Here is a 25,062-nt window from a genome sequence, read left to right on the forward strand (position 1 = left end):
TGAGGAATTGAGAAGCGTATGAGTCAGATGGGTTATCAGTGTGTATGTTGAAGTCACCAAGAATGAGGGATGGGGATGAGGGCTCGAGAAAAATGGAGAGCCAGGCATCGAAGTCAGTAAGGAAGGAAGGGAGGGACTTATCAGGGGGGCGGTAGATGACTGCAACACGGAGTGGCAGCGGGTAGAATAGACGGATCGAATGGACTTCAAAGGATGAGAAGCAGTGAGACTGTGGTAGGAGGAGGGGTTGAAAACTGCAGGAGGGCGAAAGTAGTAGGCCAACGCCGCCACCGCGGCTAGCTGTGCGGAACGAATGGGAGAAAAGGTAGCCTCCGTGGCAAAGGGCTGCGACTGAGGCACAGTTGGCGGGGGTGAGCCAGGTTTCGGTTAGAGCGAGCAGATGGAGAGAGCGGGAGATGAAGAGATCATGGGTGAAGGTAAGTTTGTTGCCGATTGAGTGGGCATTCCACAGGGCACACGAGAAGGGGAGGGAGGAAGGGGGGAGGAGGGGAATGGAGATGAAATTGGAGATATTGCGGGAACGTTTGCATGGATGAGACGAGGACATGTGTGGTGATCCTCTGATCAAAAAGACTGGCTGATCAACACAACAAATATCAAAGGTATCCAGTAGAGGCAAGGAGACAGGCAGGTGGGAAAGGTGTGAAATACAGCTAATAAAGACAAAGGACACCTGCTGGCCGCCCCAGACAAATCTTATCAGAATATCTATCACAGAAATTCAAGCAGGAAACCCTGCACTACAATAAACTATTTGTCAGCAAAATCCAGACAGCAAGTCTTGTGATGTCATAAGACATGAGACCAAAATACCACAATGCTTTGCAACTACTCCGGGTCGTGTGCAAACCAGGAAACCAAGACAGAGATACTCATGGCATGTCTTCCTGCAGCTTGCAAGAGTATAAAAGATAGAAGCTGTTCCAGACAAGCAGATGCTTCCCTTCAACTGCAACACAGATTCTTCTCTGCAGATTCTCTCTTCCTGGGACCTGTAGCCCACCTGCCTGCTATGAGGACCTCTTCTGCAAACATGTGCTTACCTCATGCTGTTCATACTATGTAACAAGGACTTGTAAGTAACATAACTTTTGATCTAGACCTGCTACTTTACCTTACTTAAGTACAGATTATCTGTAAAGATCTCCTAAAGAACTCTCGTTTGGTGTGCAATTGTATTTTAAAATAAACCTTTTCTGAAGCTAAAAATATAGTATCTTTGTGTTCTGTGTATATGGTATCTGTTAAGGTTATACTGATAGCGCATGGACACTTTTAAACTTAGTGCCATGCTCTGAGTACTTGCTTTCAAATCTTGCAGTACAGAATACTGCATTTCAACAGAGATATATACTTAATTTATTTAATTTATTGCAATTATCACCTTTGGTGATTGGTAGAGAAATTAATATCCTAAAACTTATAAATACAGCGCCTGCTCTTATATTATAAACAGTAGCGAGTGCTTTAGAGCAATATTCCCCAAGTAAATAATTTCTTGTAACATATTTTGCTCACACCTTTTTCTGTAGTAGCTCAAGGTGAGTTACATTCAGGTACTCTGGGTATTTCTCTGTCCCAGGAGGGCTCACAATCTAAGTAGATATAATAGGAATCTCAGAAACTTGGTGGAAAGAGGACAATCAATGGGACACTGTGTTAACGGTACAAATTGTATTGCAATGATAGAGAGGATCAAATTATAGGGAGGGGTGGTTGCGCTATATGTTAAATAGGGAATTGAGTCAAGTAAAATAAACATTCCACATGAAACAGCTAGCAGCATGGAATCATTATGGATAGAAATTCCATGTCTGAAGGGAAGGAGTATTCTTGTAGGGCTGTACTACTGTCTGCTGGGACAAAACGAACAGACAGATGAAGAAATGTTTACAGAAATTAGGAAAGCTGGCAAATTTGGCAACGCTATAATAATGGGTGATTTCTATTACCCCGATATTGACTGGATAAATGTTACATCAGGGAGTGCCAGGGAGATAAAATTTCTAGATGTAATAAACGACTGCTTCTTGGAGCAACTGGTCCAGGAACCAACAAGAGGGGGAGCCATTTTGGATCTGGTCCTTGGTGTGAGAGGTGGCTGTGTTGGGTTCCCTGGAAAACAGTGATCATAAGATGATCAAGTTTGAGCTACTGTCTGGGATGAACCCGCAAAGGAAATCTGCTGCTTTTAACTCCTAACCCTTATTCACTTGTTCAAAACCCTTATTTTATCATCCTCACTTTAACATTCCTTTATCTCTTGTTTGTCCTATTTGTCTGTCTTAATTAGATTGTAAGCTCTGTTGAGCAGGGACTGTCTCTTCATGTTCAAGTGTACAGCGCTGTGTAAGTCTAGTAGCGCATTAGAAGCAGTAGTAAGAAGTAGTTCACAAGGAGCTTGCTGGGAATGAAGGGGAAGGAAAGACGGGGAGGATTGGAGTACCTTATGTGTTATTTCCTCTTTTTTTCTTCACTCTCTGAATTTACAATAGTACAACCTGGAGGGTTTTGCTGGGAGATCCAAAGGGCTAGGTTATTAGAGGATACGCTGTTGCAGAGCTGTGTAGTGGTGATGGTTAAGCTCAAAATAATAACATTAAACGTTGATGGTATCCACTCTCCCGTAAAAAGGACTAAGATCCTGACTTAGCTGAAAAAGGAGGGGGACGGATATAGCATACATCCAGGAAACATACTTATCAGCAGTAGAACATCAAAAATTAAAGAAAGGATGGGTGGGGGAAGTGGTGTGCTCTTCTTATAATAACCACCAGAGAGGAGTGGCTAAACTTTTGCACATACCACACACAGATCAAAGATACTGCTTGCTGATGTTGATATCCTCAAAAACTATATTAGCAGTTCCGTAGTGTCTATATTAAATAGGGGGAAAAGTCTCAACTGCTGAGGAAAAAATCTCAATCATTGATTGCACGCAGAAAAAAGTCATCATAGATGAAAAAACCCCATAGATTATATTTTCTTTATTGTTTTATTTCTTTTAGATCTGTTCATGCATCACATCCTCATATGTCAAATTCTTTTATGGAATCAAAAGATTAGATGAATATGTAAACTTATCTTTCTATTGTGAACTCCAGCTCGCGTGTTGATTCCAACGGTCCCGTTTCGCTATGCTTCTTCAGAGAATCATACTGCAAGACATCTATTATTAACTGATGCTACATGCTGGAGAACTCATCTGAATGAGGGTAAAACTTACAGTAACAACTTTTTCAAGTACATTAGATGCAAAAAGCCTGCAAGGAATCCATGGGACCATGAAGGAGCAAAAGGGGTGCTCAGGGAGGACGAGGCCATAGCGGAGAAACGGAATGAATTCTTTGCTTCGGTCTTAATGGAAGAAGATATAAGAGATCTGCTTGTACTGGAATTGGTTTTCAAGGATGATGATGTGGAGGAACTGAAAGAACTCAAATGCAGACACCATTCAATTCCTCCAAGAATGGGACGATATATGTAAAACAACATTAGACACAATTGCCCCAATCCAAACTAGAACATCACATAGGAAAAAATCAAATCCATGGTTCACCGAAGAGCTGAAAGAACTCAAAACACAAGTCAGAAGACTAGAACGCGCATGGAACAAAAAGAAAGATGAACACACACTGAATGCCTGGAAATTACTTCGGAGGAAATACAAATATACCATAAAACAGACTAAAAGACTACACTACAAAACAATGATTGGACCAAACTACAAAGACACACACAAACTCTTCTACCTTGTAAATAAATTGCTAGACACCACACCAGTTACAAATAACAGCAAAGATACACCAGGGGTCGACGACCTCGCGAAATACTTCAAGGAGAAAATTATACAATTACGACTTAAAATACCCGCCAGCCCTATTGAATACGCCACACTCCTAAACTGTCTAGACCCAGAAGACGGAATATATCCAGCAGACAGGATCTGGACCGAATTCGAATTACTGTCAGAGGACCTCATCTCTAAAACGCTCAAAAGATTCGCCAAATCCCAATGCAAACTAGATATCTGCCCAAACAACCTCATGAAATCAGCTCCTCAACAATTCATAACAGACCTAACGAACCACGTGAACTTCATGCTACAAAATGGACTTTTCCCAAAGGAACAAGGAAAAAGTTTACTCACCCCTATACCCAAAGACACTAAGAAAAACGCAAGCGAAATAACTAACTACAGACCAGTAGCATCTATACCACTAATAACCAAAATAACCGAAGGGATGGTAACCAAACAACTCACAAACTATCTCAACAAGTTCTCAATACTGCATGATGCCCAATCAGGATTCCGGTCAAATCACAGCACAGAAACAGTATTAATTACCCTAATGACCAAATTTAAACAAATGATTGCAACCGGCACCAATATACTCCTCTTACAATTTGACATGTCAAGTGCCTTTGATATGGTTGACCACGGAATCCTATTACACATACTTGAATATTTTGGTATCGGAGGCAATGTCCTAAACTGGTTCAAGGGGTTCTTAACCTTACGCTCATATCAGGTCACATCAAATTCAACTACGTCTGCTGCATGGACACCTGAGTGTGGAGTACCGCAGGGATCCTCCCTCTCACCAACTATTTTCAACCTAAAGATGATCCCCTTGGCAAAACTTCTATCAAACCTTAACCTTAACCCTTATATATATGCCAATGATGTAACGATATATATTCCTTTCAAACAAGACATTAATGAAATCTCCAACGAAATCAACCAAAGTCTACACATCATGAACACCTGGGCGGATGCATTCCGATTGAAACTGAACGCAGAAAAAACTCAGTGCCTCATACTTACCTCCCAATACAACACGAATAAATTTACCACTATTAACACACCTAAACTAAATCTGCCAATCTCAGAAACTTTAAAAATCCTTGGAGTCACTATTGACCGCCACCTAACACTTGAGACTCACGCGAACAACACAACCAAAAAGATGTTCTACATGTGGAAACTGAAAAGAATAAGACCATTCTTTCCAAGATCTGTCTTCCGCAGCCTAGTGCAATCACTCGTACTCAGTCATCTGGACTACTGCAACTCACTATACGCGGGCTGCAAAGAGCAAATACTGAGGAAACTTCAAACAGCCCAGAATACAGCAGCCAGACTCATCTTTGGAAAACCAAAATAAAAAAGTGCAAAACCCTTACGTGAGAAACTACACTGGCTCCCACTCAAGGAACGTATCACCTTTAAAGTATGCACCTTAGTTCACAAAATCATTCACGGTGAAGCCCCTGCATACATGTCTGATTTAATAGACCTGCCACCCAGAAACGCTAAAAGATCATCCCGAACTTTCCTCAATCTCCACTTCCCTAAGTGCAAAGGCATAAAATACAAAGTACTGCATGCTTCAACCTTCTCTTATATGAGCACGCAATTCTGGAATACATTACCACGCAACCTGAGAACGATCTACGAACTAACCGACTTCCGCAAACTATTGAAAACTCATCTCTTTGAGAAAACTTATTGTAACATAGTAACATGAAGTCCATACACACTAATAGAAATGCATCAATACACTCTCTTCTGAATTCTCTTCCCCCGTATTTTCACCACACTTAAAACTCTACCCACAGATAAAATTGTTATACCCTAATGTTCTCTTGTTACTGTTTATCGCCCTATCATTTCCCCATTGTTAAATTCAATTGTTCTATTCCCCAAATGATGTTTTGACTTTGACTTTGTCTTCCCATAACTCTTCACAATGTAACCCATAATCGTACTGTAACAAATTGTATTTCCATCATTCACAATGTATTGTAAGCCACACTGAGCCCGCAAATAGGTGGGAAAATGTGGGATACAAATGCAATAAATAAATAATAAAAATAAATAAAGAACTCAAGCATGACATTGCTCATCTGCTATTAGCAATATGTAACCTGTTGTTAAAATCATCTGTAGTACCTGAAGATTGGAGGGTGGCCAATGTGACACCAATTTTTAAAAAGAGTTCTAGGGGTGATCCGGGAAATTACAGACTGGTAAGCCTGATGTCGGTGCCAGGCAAAATAGTGGAAACTATTATAAAGAATAAAATTACAGAACACATAGACAAATTGGTGAGGCAAGACTTCCCTTGGCTGAACCCATGCTGACTCTGTCTCATTATGATTTAATGGGTTCAGCCAAGGGAAATCTTGCCTCACCAATTTGCTTCATTTCTGTGAAGGCGTGAATAAACAAGTGGATAAAGGTGAGCCGGTTGATGTAGTGTATCTAGATTTCCAGAAAGTTTTTGATAAAATTCCTCATGAGAGACTCCTGAAAAAATTAAAGAGTCATAGGATAGGAGGCAAGGTTCTGGTGTGGATTAGGAACTGGTTATTGGACAGAAAGCAGAGGGTAGGGTTAAATGGTCACTTTTCTCAATGGAGGAGGGTGGAGTGCTGTAGGGATCTATACTAGGACTAATGCTATTTAACATACTTATAAATTATATGGAAATCGGAACAATGAGTGAGGTGATTAAATCTGTAGATGATACAAAATTATTCAAGGTTGTTAAAACACGAGTGAACTGTGAAATATTGTAGGAAGACTGAAGGAAACTAGAAGACTGGGCATCCAAATGGAAGACAAAATTTAATGTGGACAAATGCAAGGTGATGCATATTGGAAAGAATAATCCAAATCATAGTTACCTGATGCTAGGGTCCACTTTGGGGGTCAGCAATAAAAAAAAGGATCTAGATGTCGTTGTAGATTAAACACTGAAATTTTCTGCTCAGTGTGCAGCGGCAGCCAAAAAAATCAAACAGGATGCTAGGAATTATTAGGAAAGTGATGGCGAATAAGATAAAAAATACTTTGTATCACTCCATGGTGCAACCGTACCTTGAGTACTACGTTCAGTTCTGGTTGCCATATCTCAAAAAAGATATAGCGGAATTGAAACTTCTCTCGTATGAGGAAAGGCTAAAGAGGTTAGAGCTCTTCAGCTTGGAAAAGAGACGGATGAGGGGAGATATGATTGAGATCTACAAAATCCTAAGTGGTGTAGAACAAGTAGAAGTAAATTGATTTTTTTACTTGATCCAAAAGTATAAAGAGTAGGGGACATTCAAGGAAGTTACATGGAAATACTTTAAAAACAAATAGGAGGAAATATTTTTTCACCCAACGAATAGTTAAGCTCTGGAACTCTTTGCTGGAGGATGTAGTAACAGCGGTTCACGTATCTAGGTTTAAAAAAGGTTTGGACAAATTCGTGGAGGAAAAGTCCATAGTCTGCTATTGAGGCAGATATGGGAAGCAACTGCTTGCCCTGGGATTTGTAGTATGGAGTGTCGCTATGATTTGGGTTTTCTGCCAGGTACTTGTGATGGCTTGGCCACTGTTGGAAAACAGGATACTGTGCTAAAGGGACCATTGGTCTGACCCAGTATGGCTACTCTTATGTTCTTATTTTGGCTTTTGGATATATGCCAAAAACATCAAGATCTACAATCCACTGATGAATGATCTTACACTGCCATTTGAATGCTATCTCAGTTTAAACAAACTAAACTTGAATGCTGTTAAGTCAGACATTCCAAATGATCTGTCTTCAGTGATTCTAGAAAGATATGTGTTATCATATAGGTAATACTTGACTCTTCTCTTTCTTTAAAGTTGCAAACAGTGCATCAAGCTTTGCCTACCTGAGCACACAATTATGGAACGCATTGCTGCGCAGCTTGAAATCGATCTACGAAAGAATGAACTTCCGCATACTACTGAAGACCCATCTCTTTAATAAAGCCTACCACAAAGATCAACTAATGTGAATATGCACAACTCGCCCATTTATATTCAGAACTGTTTCATAATATCTGCTTGCATACTATTACTTTGTTTTATTATCATCATGCTGACCAAGATCCTTCTGTAATACTAAATGTTTATTTTCTAGCATTCTTCCATTACTCATGATGTATTGTAAGCCACTTTGAGCCTGCAAAGAGGTGGGAAAAGGTGGGATACAAATGCAACAAATAATAATAATAATTAATTAAAACCTTTAATGTCTGATCAACTTCTGGGACTACTATAACATTATATGCCAGTTTTCTAAATAAAGTGTCTTCACATGCTTCCGATTACCCAAAACTTTCCACCATTTTAAAATTGTATAAGCATTACATGCTTCATACCCATGTGATTAGACTAAAAGAAAAGAACAGAAGAAGCATTCAGTTTCAGAAGTGTTCCCTGCCAACTCTACAACAGAAGAGGCCATAAAATGCTGAAATGATAGTCTAACGGAGGGGGGAGGGAGGCAGAAACAGGGGTTATCAGGAATTGTTAAAAAGTCATAATATACTGTATTATCATCTTTAGTGTTTGCATATCGCCTGCAGATTATTCCCCAGCAATGCATCACAAGTTAGCAAGATTTAAAGTGCATGCATTTAGTAACAGACTAAAAAAAATAATGCAGGAAGCAGCAAATAGTGCTGACTTCAGAGAATTTGTTATTGGCTGTTACAGAACGTGGGTGTTCGGCAAGCTGTAAAAAGAAGTGTGATAACCGCATTTTTTCCATCAGCAAGCCATTTTTTTACTTTGCTTTTGTCTGTTTACCACAAGTTTATGTGTGATATTTTTAAAGAAGAGCTGGCTACTTTTATCACCCAGAAAATCTGTTTGAGGTGTTGAAATCAGGATATGGTTGTCATGCTATAAAAACAAAGAGGGGCACTGCCTGAAAATACTGCTGGAAAGTTGACACTGTGGCTTTAGCCAGGTGTGCAGAATGCATTTCGTGCAGTGAGCAGGGCTAGGCTGAAGCAACACCCTGCAGTTCTGAAGGGAAGAGAACAGCTGCTTTCCAACTATTTTCTATAAGAACATAAAAGTTGCCTTACTGGGTCACAGAAAGGGTCCATCATGCCTAATATCCTGCTTCCAACAGTGGCCAAGCCAAGTCACAAGTACCTGACAGAATCCCAAAAAGTAGCAACATTCCATGTTACTGATCTCAGGACAAGCAGTAGCTTCCCCATGTCTATCTCAATAACAGACTATGAAGTTTTCCTCCACGAACTTGTCCAAACTTTTTTTAAACACAGTTACACTTTTACCACATCCTCCGGTAATAACCATTTTCCTCATCATCGAGGGCGGAGCAATGGCAGAACAACGAAGGGGTTGGCAGGGAGGAAGGCAGGGAGGCGGGGGGGGGGGGGGAAATCGCTCCGGACCCCGCCCGAGCAATGGCAGAACAACGAAGGGGTTGGCAGGGAGGGAGGCAGGGAGGCGGGGGGGTGGGAAATCGCTCCGGGCCCCGCCCTCGAGGGCGGAGCAATGGCAGAACAACGAAGGGGTTGGCAGGGAGGAAGGCAGGGAGGCGGGGGGGGGAAATCGCTCCGGGCCCCGCCCGAGCAATGGCAGAACAACGAAGGGGTTGGCAGGGATGGAGGTAGGGAGGCGGGGGGTGGGAAATCGCTCCTGGCCCTGCCCTCGCGTCAAACGTCATGACGTTGGGGGCGGAGCAATGCCAGAACAATGAAGGGGTTGCCCAGGGACGGAGGGGGGTGTTGGCGACGAAAACCTTGCTAGCGCCCATTTCATTTGCTCTGAAACGGGCCTCTTTTACTAGTTTAATAATGAAAGCTAACCTAAGGCAAAATGATGTAGACCTGATAAGTATCTAATATATACCTTTTCTTACTGTTCTAGGGCTCTAACAATTACATTTAAACTAAAGAAAAATAATGCTAGACTAAACAAAATACTAACTGTTTACCTTTTCTAATGAAATTAAAAAAGATTTTTATTAATAAAGCTACAAATTCTCTTCTATCTCAAGCTTTAAGTCATGTGGAGGGCATTTTTGATATGCAATTCAAATGGTGAAATCAACGTTTATTTATTTATTTAAAACATTTATATTCTGCATAAACCACAATATCACACACATAATCAAAATATCTGATACTAACAATAAAACATATATATTAAGACAATGACACGTGAGTGCTCATAGTTTTTATACCTCTTAATACAAATATCACAGGTAACAAACTGGCTTACCCAAATGCCTCTTGAAATAAAAAAGCCTTAAGCTGTTTTCTAAAAATAAGATAAGACTCCAATTTACGCAAATTAGCAGGCAAAGCATAGGCGTAGACTGGGGGGGGCGAGGGGGGGCAATGCCCCCCCAAACGACGATGACGTGGACTGGCGCTAGAATGAAAAAAAAAAAAAACAAGCAGGCACGCGCTCGTCTCCGTCCACTTCGCTGCTTCCCTGCCCTCTCTGTCTGCGTCCCGCCCGAAAGGAAATGACATCAGAGGAAGGCGGGACGCAGACAGAGAGGGCAGGGAAGCAGCGAAGCGGACGGAGACGAGCGTGTCTATCTACCCCCTCTCTTCCTACCCTCCGGCGCAGGCAGCACCAATCTTCTCTAAGCCTTTCTTGTTCCTGGCAGCGGTAGCGACGTACACGCTGCCTTCAGCTCTGCCCCAAAGCCTTCTCTTCAAGTTCCTGTTCCCGCGTAGGTGGGAACAGGAACTTGAAGAGAAGGCTTCCGGGGCAGACCGAAGGCAGCGTGTATACGTCGCTACCGCTGCCAGGAGCACAGAAAGGTTGAAGAAGACTGCTGCCTGCACCGGAGGGAGGGAGGAAGAGAGGGGGTAAACGGAGTCACGATCCTGGACCTCGCGGGGGGGGGGGGGCAGCAGAGGGAAGATGAATGGGACTGGGAGGGTGGAGAGCAGAGGGAAGGAGTAAGAGATGGATGGGACTGGGAGGGGTGGGTGGGGAGCAGAGGGAAGGACCAGGAATTGGATGGGACTGGGAGGGTGGGAAGCAGAGGGAAGGACCAGGAATTGGATTGGACTGGACTGGGAAAGGAGGTCAGAGGGAAGGAGCAGGAGATGGATGGGACTGGGAGGGGTGGGAAGCAGAGGGAAGGACCAGGAATTGGATTGGACTGGACTGGGAAAGGTCAGAGGGAAGGAGCAGGAGATGAATGGGACTGGGAGGGGTGGGAAGCAGAGGGAAGGACCAGGAATTGGATTGGACTGGGAAAGGAGGTCAGAGGGAAGGAGCAGGAGATGGATGGGACTGGGAGGGGTGGGAAGCAGAGGGAAGGACCAGGAATTGGATTGGACTGGACTGGAAAAGGAGGTCAGAGGGAAGGAGCAAGAGATGGATGGGACTGGGAGGGGTGGGTGGGGAGCAGAGGGAAGGACCCGGAATTGGATTGGACTGGACTGGGAAAGAAGGTCAGAGGGAAGGAGCAGGAGATGGATGGGACTGGGAGGGGTGGGAAGCAGAGGGAAGGAGCAAGAGATGGATGGGACTGGGAGGGTGGGAAGCAGAGGGAAGGAGCAGGAGATGGATGGGACTGGGAGGGTGGGAAGCAGAGGGAAGGAGCAAGAGATGGATGGGACTGGGAGGGTGGGAAGCAGTGGGAAGGAGCAGGAGATGGATGGGACTGGGAGGGGTGGGAAGCAGAGGGAAGGAGCAAGAGATGGATGGGACTGGGAGGGGTGGGTGGGGAGCAGAGGGAAGGAGTAAGAGATGGATGGGACTGGGAGGGGTGGGTGGGGAGCAGAGGGAAGGACCAGGAATTGGATTGGCCTGGGAAAGGAGGTGAGCAGAGGGAAGGAGCAAGAGATGGATGGGACTGCGAGGGTTGGGGAGCAGAGGGATGGACCAGGAGATGGATGGGATTTGGAGAGGTCAGGCACAGCAGAGGGAAGGAGCAAGAGATGGATGGGACGGAGGGATGGTGAGCAGAGGGAAGGAACAGAAGATGGATGGGACTGCGAGGGGTGGGGAGCAGAGGGATGGACCAGGAGATGGATGGGATTTGGAGAGGTCAGGCACAGCAGAGGGAAGGAGCAAGAGATGGATGGGACGGAGGGATGGTGAGCAGAGGGAAGGAACAGAAGATGGATGGGACTGCGAGGGGTGGGGAGCAGAGGGATGGACCAGGAGATGGATGGGATTTGGAGAGGTCAGGCACAGCAGAGGGAAGGAGCAAGAGATGGATGGGACGGAGGGATGGTGAGCAGAGGGAAGGAACAGAAGATGGATGGGACTGGGAGGGGTGGGGAGCAGCGGGAAGGAGCAAGAGATGGTTGGGACTGGGAGGGGTGGGGAGCAGAGGGAAAGAGCAAGAGATGGATGGGACTGGGAGGGTGGGGAGCAGAGGGAAGCCTACTGGAAAGAAGACACTGCATAAAACAGAAGACACTGGGATCAAAGCGAATAGAAAAACTAAATGATCAGACAACAAAGGTAAATAAAAGTTTATTTTATTCATAATTTATTAATTGAAATGTGTCAGCTTTTTGAAATGTGCATCTGTGATATTTTGCCTGTAAATTTCATTTCCTTCCTCCATATTAGCATATTCATTTGCATATGTATATATGCAAATGATATGCTAATATGCTCCGCCCATTCTTTGCCCCCCCAAATGAAACAGTCAAACTACGCCTATGAGGCAAAGCATTCCATAGAGTAGGTCCCATCACTTGAAAAATAGATGATCAAAGAAAGCCCTCTAGCAAACTAAGAGGGTCTTTTACTAAGGCGCACTCACGTTTTTGGCGCACGCTAAAATTGTGGGCGCGCTAAACATTAGAGACGCCAATGCATTCCTATGTAGATCTTCAAACAAGGATCCTTGCATTTAGAAGAGAGAGGTTACCCAGCCATAATTATCAAAAAAGCGTATACAAGAGCTAAATACAGTGAACGGGATTATTTATTACTAGATAAGGATCCTGAAGTTCCCACCAGAGACACCCACAAAATTTTCACTTTGAATTTTATGAGAGGGGGTGAGGTAATAGCTAACATCATAAGGAAGAACTGGGACATAGTACAATCTCACCCGTTGTTCATCAACAGCAATTTGCACATTGCATATTCTAGGGGCAAGTATTTAAAGGAATATCTGAGTCCAGCAAGGTTGAGGGAGAAATCTGGACCAACAGCAACAAGGGGCCATTTCAAATGCAATGGCTGCAGTACCTGCAATATGATGTCTGAATGTAATGAATTTGTCAATCCGGTTGATTCAAAGAAATATTACATAAATTCTTATACCAATTGCAAATCTGGCCATGTCGTCTACTTATTGCAGTGTCCTTGTTTGAAGATCTACATAGGCAAAACCACGAGACAGCTCCACACAAGGCTATTAGAACACAAATCATGTTTGAAAAGGAAACAGTTATGTTCCCCCTTAGTAGCCCATTGCAACACTGTAAAACTGTTATGAGAAACCGCATAGCACAACAAGTAGGTCATACAGAAGAGTGTAAACTGGAACCCAAGTACATGAGCATGGTATTTTTGCAGGGGCTAATTTGCTTTTTTTTTTTTACATTTGTACCCCACACTTTCCCACTCATGGCAGGCAATGGAGGGTTAAGTGACTTGCCCAGAGTCACGAGGAGCTGCCTGTGCCAGGAATCGAACTCAGTTCCTCAGGACCAAAGTCCAACACCCTAACCACTAGGCCACTCTCGTTCACAGATTTCACATCACAGTATAAAGTTGTTCCCTTGATAAAGCCTGTGACGGCGAAACGGGACCCCGTCGGGCGTACAAGAGTGAAACCAAACTGCACCTGCGGCACTAAGATAAGTGTTCGTTTTGATGTGATTATTTGCCAATTAAAGTTTTACTTGGAGGTTTTTCAGCCGATGAAGATTCCACCCCGGTCTAACAGACGTTATGATGTTCTGAATCGGGAACACAGAGGCTTTTTCCTCCTTTAATACAAATAGCAACTGCCTAATTATATTTGGCCACTTCAGTTGGTGTCATATAAAGACTGAAAAGAATAGCAGATAACGCTGATCCAAGAGGAAGCATCATGACCAATCCTGACCTGAAAAGTTCAATTAGCTACAAAAGAACTGAACATAAGAACGTAAGTGTTGCCATACTGGGATAGACCGAAGGTCAATCAAGCCCAGCATCCTGTTTCCAACAGGTGGCGATACCAGGTTACAAGTACCTGGCAAGATCCCAATACAGTACAATATTTTTTTATTTTTGTTACATTTGTACCCCGCGCTTTCCCACTCATGGCAGGCTCAATGCGGCTTACATGGGGCAATGGAGGGTTAAGTGACTTGTCCAGTAGCCGGGCTCGGCAAAAAGTAAGGAGTCCTTTGTTAGGAGAAACATAAGGCAGATCTGGTCTCAGATCAGCTCCCTACCAGAATGGGAATGGTAGGATCAGAGGTCTCTGCTTACCTGTAGGCACTGGCAAAAAGGGACTTCAGCTGGCTCATGGTTTCCAGGGTTCAGCTGCCTGATGCTGCAGAGACAGAATGGAGAGCAAATGAGTTAGTTTCCCAGGTGTAGAAGATTCCAGACAGATGAGAACCCATCTCCCCATTAGGAACATTAAGGTTTGAAATGGAATCTAAATCACAAGATTTAGACGTCATTCTTCCTAAAACGTTTTCATGTGTGGCTCATAATTTTTAAAAAGTCCATCTTCCATACGTCTAAGTGGCCGCAGTTGAAACATCTACAGTGCCCTATAAAAATGTGCATCTCAGGATTTTCAACCCTCCACATCCCACAATTGCTATGGCACCCTAAAAGAAGGCCCAGAGCAGGAACTGCAATTCCAGAGCTGGCAAGATTGAGCTCCTTGTCAAGGAGATCACAGCACGTCATGCCAATCTCTTCACTCCGAAGGGGCAAACAATATGTGCTTATACCAATGGAAAAGAATGGGTCAACATATGCAACAAGCTTAATGTGATCTACCTCGCAAATAGGGAGGTGGAAAAGAAAAGAAGAAAATGGAGGCAGTTGAAGAGATTTGTGAGGTGTAAGGCTAGGGCCTATAGAGCACATGGTGCCCAGCCTTCTTATCCAGGAGGGCATCCGTGGCCTGGGAAGCCAGGACACCTCAGCACAGGCTGGGAAGCCAGGTAAGTTTGGACGAACAAAGCTGTGCTGGCTGCTCTCTGTTTCACCCTCTCTTCCTCAAGCAGGGAGAGTATGGGGGGGGGGGGGCTCATTGATAAAACTCCCATGTATAGTACAGGTTCTCAGGTAGGTAGGGGAGGGGGTTAGAAGGCACACCAAGACTACATCCCAATAATTCAACAGAAAGTACTGATTAGTGGGCAGGTCTGGGGCCACTCAGCTGACTGGGTGGAGGGCCCCTATATCTGTAATGTTTAAGTGACTTAATTTTCCCCCCTCCGCCTACGCACATCACGAATCAATGTCTATTCCTGCTTTCTATGCCTCTGTGTTCCTCTCACTGTGCCCTCCACACCACTTCCAAAATCCTTCCTTCTGTACCCACCTGGCTGTCTGGCTGTCTGACACCCTGGCCTTTGAGGTACACAGTGCACCATACCTCTTGGCTCCTGCAGTGCTGAATGTAGAGGTAAACATCTTTGGGCTCCAAGTCCAATAAGAATTCGGGCAGCTGCTGTGAACCATGCAGCAGGAGAGCCAAGATACAGCCCAGAATATCTGGCAGCAGCTTCTGGCTATCCAGTGAGATCTTCAGAAATACATAGTGGCCTTGGCGATTAAGCACCTCAGCCTCCAACTGGGACCCTTGAGGCCACCAGTCCTGCAGCAACATCCTCCACACCAGCCGCATGTGACACCACCCAGCCAAGCTTCACAGCACCCGCCTCAACTGCAGAACCACAACAGATATCCAAGCATCCAAGGATGGGACCCCCAGCACCTCAAGCCAGAGGGACAACTGTGAGGCCAGGTCCCTCAGGGACAGCAGACGGTCCCTTACTGGGTGCTGGGCCGGGAAGCAGATCAGCCACCCAGCCAATCAGTTGGCCAGATTCCCAGGGTGCAGAAGAAAGCAGGATGAACTGATGACTGTGAGCACAGTGGGAGCCCTTCAAGGGAGGACTCTGACACACTTTCTGCTCCTGCAAGGCCTGGACCATCGCCAGAAACTCGGGAACAGGGTGGGAGAGGTGGTTCCCAGAGTGGATGGGGGGGGGGGAGGGGGATGAGGAAGGGCTGTGATCCAGCTAATGTGCTGTGGTGGTATGTACTGGGGAGAGGGGGTAGGTGGGTGTGTGCTCAGGGGGAGGAGATGGGTGGGGGGGAAGAGGTTTTGTGCTGGGGAGGGGGAGTGTGTGTGTGCAGGAGAGGATTGTGAGCAGGGTTTTTTTTTTATTATACTCTTTAGACGTTTTTCTGCAAGAAATATGTATATCTGCCTGTTATTACATTTTTTAGACATTTTTCTGTTTCAAAAATGAGCTCCCAAATCTACCAGCTAAGTAATATTCACTTACCCACTGAGGCTTCCTCTTTTCTCAGAACTCTCTCTGAAAAAAAATGTTTCTTACACAAACAAAACAAGGTAATTTCTTGATTAATGCTAACGTCTGAAAGGGAAAGTCATAAAAGAATACAGGAAATTGTTTTTTTTCTTTTTGTAGCATAGGCATAGGGGAGAAAGATTAATATTTTATTTTCATCAGCCAAATAAAAAGGACTGCGGTCTCTCCAACAGCCAAATGTACTAAAGGGGAGGGGTTTATTTACTAAACACCAGGGTGCCTTACCTGCCACAGGGCCCATTTTATTTCTCTGAGCCCTATGACAGATAATGTGCATTAACAGCATTTGCATTAGCAGAAAAAATGCTCAACACACCAGTCCCCAAACGAGGGAAAGTTCAGAACGCAAGACTACCAGGGTCATGAAAACCACCTGTTCTGTGTATGTTTATTCCATGATAAGCTGCAGATACGACTTCTGCATATTTCCTGTGTACAGGAAACCTCAGCATCTCCTATTGCATCAGAACAGACTACTGAAGATGTGTGGGTGCAACAGACACCCCTCCCTACACAAAGTCATCTGTAACCTTTTATTACTGTGAAACATTTTATTTCAATATAACACTTTCCCAAAGTCCAAGACAAGACATAAATAACAATGAAGATTTTTTTTCCTACAAACAAGTGGAGACCTGGTAGAAGTCTATTGTAATTAAATCTACTACAAAACGCTAGCTTGCTTATGAGAACAACACTATAAATTATGCAAGCGCCATCCCTCCTGTTACCTGCAGATATATTTGCTTGACGGAGGAAAAGACTTCAGATGCTCGGCTCTCAACGGAACAATTGCTCCTATGGATGCCGGGTGAGCTTCCTCATCAGTCCAAAAAACCTCCGATAGTTGAATTAAAATTTTACTATATATTCTATTTTTTTTTTGTTTTTAATATATGTACATCAATATGACTATACCTAATATTGTCTATTATCCAGAACGTGGAACCTTGCATGATGAATTATAGCTCCGTCATGCAAGGTTCCACGTTAGGAGTCACTGACCAAGAAAGGGATCTAGGTGTCGTCGTTGATGATACGTTGAAACCTTCAGCTCAGTGTGCTGCTGCGGCTAAGAAAGCAAATAGAATGTTAGGTATTATTAGGAAAGGAATGGAAAACAAAAATGATGACGTTATAATGCCTTTGTATCGCTCCATGGTGCGACCGCACCTCAAATACTGTGTTCAATTCTGGTCGCCACATCTCAAAAAAGATATAGTGGAATTAGAAAAGGTGCAGAGAAGGGCAACGAAAATGATAAAGGGGATGGGACGACTTCCCTATGAGGAAAGGCTAAAGCGGCTAGGGCTCTTCAGCTTGGAGAAAAGGCGGTTGAGAGGAGATGTGATAGAGGTCTATAAAATAATGAGTGGAGTTGAATGGGTAGATGTGAAGCGTCTGTTCACGCTTTCCAAAAGTACTAGGATTAGGGGGCATGCGATGAAGCTACAATGTAGTAAATTTAAAACGAATTGGAGAAAACCTTTCTTCACTCAACGTGTAATTAAATTCTGGAATTCGTTGCCAGAGGATGTGGTAAAGGCGGTTAGCTTAGCGGAGTTTAAAAAAGGTTTGGACGGCTTCCTAAAGGAATTATTAAATGGACTTGGGGAAAATCCACTATTTCTGGGATAAGGAGTATAAAATGTTTTGTACTTTTTTGGGATCTTGCCAGGTATTTGTGAGCTGGATTGGCCACTGTTGGAAACAGGATGCTGGGCTTCATGGACCTTTGGCAATAATTATGTACTTATGTACTTATAACTATTCAAGGGCACTTATCTTCATTCAGTATAGTATGATTTGGTTTGCTCAACAGCAAGCCTCTGTTTCACAATAAGCTTCCTCAGGAGTCAAACCTCTTTTTATCTTGCCCTGGATAAAATAAAATACATTAAACAAGGAGGTATATAAGTGAAAGCTACAAGGGATTTCAATTCACATGGATAATTTCCTAGTGCAGTGCCTACCTTATATGCGTTTCTGTTCCGTCATTATAAATGCCAAAGCATTTCAAAATGGCGTCCCTCTTTAAAGGTGAATCTGGCCATGAACAGAGAGGGGAAAGTCATATGATCTAAAAGATGCAAGATATTAACCACTCAAAGCAAATAATTTTTAGAGGGCAACTGAATGGCTAAATATCGAAAGGATGCAGTTTCCCACTTTAAGGGAAAAGGGCCCTCCCAATAATGTTGTACCGAGGCCACAGCAGGCAATGCCAAAGACTTGTCCAGATTCAACTTAAAACCAGAAAAATCAGCGTATTTGGCAAAGTTGTCCATCAGCCCTGATAAAGAGAAATGTGGTTCCACAAGGTGGACCAAAAGATTGCAGCGAATGCCAAAAGCTAGAATTCCTGAGTACCAATCCGCATTCCTTTAATGTCCGAATTATCCAGAATCTCCCAAATAAGGGGATCCAAAGATAGAATAAACAAGAGTGGCGAAAGTTGACACCCTTTACACGTGCCTCTCTGAATGTCAAGGGATCCAGACAGAACACCATTTACCCAGAGTACAACGATGGGTGACACATAAAGAGCCCGTACTGGACCCAAAAAAAACCTCCTCTATACCATACTTACATAGAATAGAAAATAGGAAACCCCAGCTCAAGCAGTCGAACGCCTTCTTTGCATCAAAACTGACGAACAGAGAAGGTACTGACAACCTCTCCACCTGCTTCATGGAAGCAAGGAGCATTCTCACATTCTTTGTAATCGTAAATCTCCATACAAATCCCTCTTGTGAATCCACCACTAATGGCAGTAACACCTGTGCCAAACGGTTAGCCAAACTTTTGGCAACAGTTTGGTTTCAACATTTAAAAGAGAAACGGGCCAGTAACAAGTGGTTTCAGTAGGATCTTTCCCAGGCTTCAAAAGCACCACTGTCCCGAGCAAGTTGCAATAAGTCTGACAATTCACCATTCACCACAAATTACTTAAATAAAGACTGCAAGGTGTGCACTATCAAGGAACTTAGCATCTTATAGAATTCTATCCGGAACCTGTCAGGGCTCTTTGCTGGATCATCAGGAGGCATATTTTCAAAGCACTTTGGGAGGCTAAGTGCTTTGAAAATCAGCTTGCAAGTCAACCTCATCCGCTGTAATCAGGGCACTGAACTTACCTTTAGAATTAGTAGAAATTGTAAGCAAATTCAAACTTTTCCATTAAACGTCGCTTTCCAGACCTCCTCCAGAGAGACAAGCATAAAGTTGTTTATAATAATCCCAAAATACTGCAGCCATCTCTAAATCCTTGTACACTAACAGCCCCGCTCCCTTTATCCACTTGTGAGATGACTTGCGACCCTTTAGAGTGTCAGACGAGGTTGACCAAAAGCTGCCCATGCTTGTTGTCATGTAAATAGAGCCGATACTTGTAATACTGCTTAGATTTAATTGTGCATTCATGAAGAAGTTCATTAAGGACGACCTGGGCTGCCAACAGATGACCCCTCTGCTGAGGAAAGGAGAAGCGGGGGTGATATGATACAGACGTTCAAATATTTGAAAGGTATTAATCCGCAAACGAACCTTTTCCGGAGATGGGAAGGTGGTAGAACGAGAGGACATGAAATGAGATTGAAGGGGGGCAGACTCAAGAAAAATGTTAGGAAGTATTTTTTCACAGAGAGAGTAGTGGATGCTTGGAATGCTCTCCCGCGGGAGGTGGTGGAAATGAAAACGGTAACGGAATTCAAACATGCGTGGGATAAGCATAAAGGAATCCTGTGCAGAAGGAATGGATCCTCAGGAGCTTAGTTAACATCGGGAGGCAGGGCTGGTGGTTGGGAGGCGGGGATAGTGCTGGGCAGACTTATACGGTCTGTGCCAGAGCCGGTGGTGGGAAGCGGGACTGGTGGTTGGGAGGCAGGGATAGTGCTGGGCAGACTTATACGGTCTGTGCCAGAGCCGGTGGTGGGAGGCGGGGCTGGTGGTTGGGAGGCGGGGATAGTGCTGGGCAGACTTATACGGTCTGAGCCCTGAAGAACACAGGTACAAATCAAAGTAGGGTATATACAAAATTAGCACATATGAGTTATCTTGTTGGGCAGACTGGATGGACCGTGCAGGTCTTTTTCTGCCGTCATCTACTACGTTACTATGTAAGTGCCATAGAGAATGCACGCTGCAGTAACTTGATGCTCAAGATGTAAAATCTTCCTATCACGGGCTTTCTTTTTAAAACTAAGTATGATAGTTCTAACCTAATTGACTGTGGTAAAGAATTCCATAATGCTGGGGATAAAAAGAAGAATGCTGATGCACAGGTTGATTCTCATCTAGGTCTTGAAGATGGGGGTATAACTAGTCTATTGTATGTGAGTGAAGGGAGCATTCGCATTGCAAGGTAAGATGGGGGTTGCCGTTTAAAGCGCTTTATGTGTCAGAATGAGAACTTTAAATTTTACTCTGAAGTCTGTCGGAATCCATTGAAGACAGCGTAAGAGAGGAGTGGCCCTATCATATTTTGACCAGCTTATTTGGAAAGGCTTCCTAATGGACCCGTCTTAAATCCATAATTCCTGGAATACAACTAATTAATGGGCCGTCATGGACTCTTTTACCCTCCCCCTCTTTTCCCTCATCCCTTGTAATTACTATCCTTCCTGTTCACCACACTATACTGGATTTGTTTATTTACGGGATTGGCGATTGCCTTTGCGGTTTGATGTTAGCCACGTTGAGCCTGCTAGTGGGTGGGAAAAAGTGGGGTATAAATGTTATAAATAAATAAATATTTTGAGGCTCGACAGATAATATGGGCAACTGTGTTCTCAATAGTCTGTAAATGTTTCAGGTTAGTTTTCGTAATGTTAGTATAAATAACAGTACACTAATCATATTGTGTTGTAAAACTGAGTATGTAGGGATTCTATCTGTAAATTGAGGTTTAAATGTGATAAAATTACTGGGGATGAGAGTATAGAAGAGAGTATATTGATGCATTGCTAACTGTGTGTGTGTAATTCATTTGTTTTGATCCTTTCAATAGATTTTTTCAAAGAGATGAGTCTTTAATAGTTTGCGGAAGTCGGTTAGTTCGTAGATCGTTTTCAGGTTGCGTGGTAGTTTATTCCAGAATTGCTTGCTCATGTAGGAAAAGGTTGATGCGTGCAGCACTTTGTATTTTATGCCTTTGCAATTTGGGAAGTGGAGGCTTGAGGAAATTTCGGGATGATCTTTTGGAGTTTCTGGGTGGTAGGTCTATTAAGTCAGACATGTAGGCTGGGGCTTCACCATGGATGATTTTGTGGACTAGTGTGCATACTTTGAAGGTGATGCGTTCCTTGAGCCAGTGTAGCTTCTCTCGTAAGGGTTTCGCACTTTCGTATTTTGGTAAGTCTGGCTGCTGTGTTTTGGGCTGTTTGAAGTTTTCTCAGTATTTGCTCTTTACATCCTGCGTATAGTGAGTTGCAGTAATCCAGATGGCTGAGTACGGGTGATTGCACTAGGCTGCGGAAGACGGATCTTGGGAAGAATGGTCTTATTCTTTTCAGTTTCCACATGCAGTAGAACATCTTTTTGGTTGTGTTGTTTGCGTGAGTTTCAAGTGTAAGGTGGCGGTCGATAGTGACTCCAAGGATTTTTAAAGTTTCTGAGATTGGAAGATTTAGTGTTGGTGTGTTTATAGCGGTAAATTCATTCGTGTTGTATTGGGAGGTAAGTATCAGGCATTGAGTTTTTTCTGCGTTCAGTTTCAATCGAAATGCATCTGCCCAGGTGTTCATGATGTGTAAACTTTGGTTGATTTCATTGTAGATTTCTTTAATGTCTTGTTTGAAAGGGATATATATTGTCACATCGTCGGCGTATATATGTGGGTTAAGTTTATGGTTTGCTAGTAGTTTTGCCAAGGGTATCATCATTAGGTTGAAAATAGTTGGGGAGAGGGGTGATCCTTGCGGTACTCCACATTCTGGTGTCCATGCAGCAGACGTAGTTGAATTTGATGTGACCTGGTATGATCGCAAGGTTAGGAACCCCTTGAACCAGTTTAGGACATTGCCTCCGATGCCAAAATATTCAAGTATGTGTAATAGGATTCCGTGGTCAACCATATCGAAGGCACTTGACATGTCAAATTGTAGGAGGAGTATATTGTTGCCGGTTGCAATCAGTTGTTTAAATTTAGTCATTAGGGTAATTAATACTGTTTCTGTGCTGTGATCTGACCGGAATCCTGATTGGGCATCATGCAGTATTGAGAACTTGTTTAGATAGTTTGTGAGTTGTTTTGTTACCATCCCTTCGGTTATTTTAGTTATTAGTGGTATAGATGCTACTGGTCTGTAATTGGTTATTTCGGTTGCGCTTTTCTTTGTGTCTTTGGGTATTGGGGTAAGCAAAATATTTCCTTTTTCCTTTGGGAAGAGTCCGTTTTGTAGCATGTAGTTTACATGGTTTCTACTGGGCTTAGCACCCGCAATAATTTTGAAAAGTTGGCTACTTGTGGACAGTGTTAGTGTATTAAATCTAGCAGGAATCACAGCTAGGTACTAAACCCGCGTTGCAGTGGCATAGCCACAGGTGGGCCTGATCCTGAGCCCTAAATGGGTGGGCTCAGGCCCACTCAACAGTAGCACACATGGTAGGGATCCCAAGCTTGGCCAGCTGAAGACTTCTCCCTTATGGTAACAAAAACGCTACTCTCCATGATACTGGCACCTGAGCATGCTCATTTTTCAGCACATTTTCCCGCCAGCTGAGATTTTTTTGGTGGTGGTTGGGCGGGGGAAGGGAAGAACACTTGGTGCCCACCCACTTCTTGCCTAGGCCCACCCAAAATCTGTTGTCTGGCTACGCTCCTGCCGCGTTAACATGTATCTTTAACACGCTTTAGTAACTGTGGAGTGTGTAAATCTGCTGAAGAGGCGCCTCTCACGACCCCCCAGACACCACGTCCCCACGAATGGATGGAGCTGAAGAAACACAGAGTGAAACTGAAAAGCGCGGGAACAGGGAGACTAAGCGGTTAATTTGCATATATGTTAATTCTGCTAATAAGCTGGGCGTGGCAGTGGGGTCTTTAGTTGCTGTGCGTTTCGCGGCCTGCTCCGCCTTCCTATCCCCCGCCTTTCCCAGCTGCGCTCGGCCGCAGGAGCTCACCTGAACTGCGGACTGTTGATGAGGCTGCGGAGGGCGTCGGTGAAGGAAGCCTCATTCCCGTGCAGGCGGCGGGAGAAGGAGGCGGCGGCGGCCATGATGACGGGCTCACTCCGTCCGAGACTGAAGCTACCATGGAAACGCAGCGGAGGCCGGCCGGGGGGCGGGGTTTCCAGACCATGGGGGGTGGGGGGAGCAGAGGCCGAGGCAGAAGAGAAGGCCAGTGCTGTTCCCATGGAAACGAAGCAGAGGCCGAGGCAGGAGGGAAGGCCAGTTCTGTTGCCATAGAAACGAAGCAGAGGCAGGAGGGAAGGCCAGTTCTGTTGCCATAGAAACGAAGCAGAGGCAGGAGGGAAGGCCAGTGCTGTTGCCATAGAAATGAAGCTGAGGCCAGACATGCCAGTGCTGTTGCCATAGAAACGAAGATGAGGCCAGGCAGGCAAGTGCAACAGCCATGGAAATGAAGCAGAGGCAGAAGGCCAGTGCTGTTGCCATAGAAACGAAGCAGAGGCAGGAGGGAAGGTCAGTGCTGTTGCCATAGAAACGAAGCTGAGGCCAGACATGCCAGTGCTGTTGCCATAGAAACAAAGCAGAGGCCAGGCAGGCCAGTGCAACAGCCATGGAAATGAAGCAGAGGCAGAAGGCCAGTGCTGTTGCCATAGAAACGAAGCAGAGGCAGGAGAGAAGGCCAGTGCTGTTGCCATAGAAATGAAGCTGAGGCCAGGCAGGCAAGTGCAACAGCCATGGAAATGAAGCAGAGGCAGAAGGCCAGTGCTGTTGCCATAGAAACGAAGCAGAGGCAGGAGGGAAGGTCAGTGCTGTTGCCATAGAAACGAAGCTGAGGCCAGACATGCCAGTGCTGTTGCCATAGAAACAAAGCAGAGGCCAGGCAGGCCAGTGCAACAGCCATGGAAATGAAGCAGAGGCAGAAGGCCAGTGCTGTTGCCATAGAAACGAAGCAGAGGCAGGAGGGAAGGCCAGTGCTGTTGCCATAGAAACAAAGCAGAGGCCAGGCAGGCCAGTGCAACAGCCATGGAAATGAAGCAGAGGCAGAAGGCCAGTGCTGTTGCCATAGAAACGAAGCTGAGGCCAGACATGCCAGTGCTGTTGCCATAGAAACAAAGCAGAGGCCAGGCAGGCCAGTGCAACAGCCATGGAAATGAAGCAGAGGCAGAAGGCCAGTGCTGTTGCCATAGAAATGAAGCTGAGGCAGGAGGGAAGGCCAGTTCTGTTACCATAGAAACGAAGCTGAGGCCAGACAGGCCAGTGCTGTTGCCATGGAAACGAAGCAAAGGCTGGGGCAGGAGGCTAGCGCTGTTACCCTGGAAATGCATTTCCCTCAACTCTGTAGAAGTCTTGCAGAGGGAGAGAGCAAAGGATGTGTAGTTATTAGGAAACAGCTCCATGGGCAGGGATATATTATATTATATTTGTTGCATTTGTATCCCACATTTTCCCACCTATTTGCAGGCTCAATGTGGCTTACAATGTTCTGTTATGGCGTTCGCCATTCCAGATAACAATCATGGATGACATAGTAGTGTTGCATGAACAGATATAGGAAGA

At 44.4% G+C, this 25,062-nt stretch overlaps 1 protein-coding gene across 3 annotated transcripts in view; it reads right to left on the bottom strand.

Moving 5' to 3' along the window:
* BTBD19 (BTB domain containing 19) overlaps positions 1-23,648 on the bottom strand; it is a 235,661-nt gene extending 212,013 nt beyond the window's left edge. For 2 of the 3 annotated variants that reach the window (XM_030206278.1, XM_030206276.1), the window contains exon 1: positions 23,500-23,648. In XM_030206278.1, coding sequence (XP_030062138.1) covers positions 23,500-23,594 — 95 coding nt within the window. In that variant the 5' untranslated portion in view covers positions 23,595-23,648. Of the gene's footprint in view, positions 1-14,281; positions 14,346-23,499 lie in introns of all 3 variants that reach the window. The other variant, XM_030206277.1, reaches the window with a different exon arrangement.
* Between the last annotated feature and the right edge of the window lie 1,414 nt (positions 23,649-25,062).

The sequence above is a fragment of the Microcaecilia unicolor genome, chromosome 6, assembly GCF_901765095.1.
Source record: "Microcaecilia unicolor chromosome 6, aMicUni1.1, whole genome shotgun sequence".
Classification (NCBI taxonomy): Eukaryota; Metazoa; Chordata; class Amphibia; order Gymnophiona; family Siphonopidae; genus Microcaecilia; species Microcaecilia unicolor.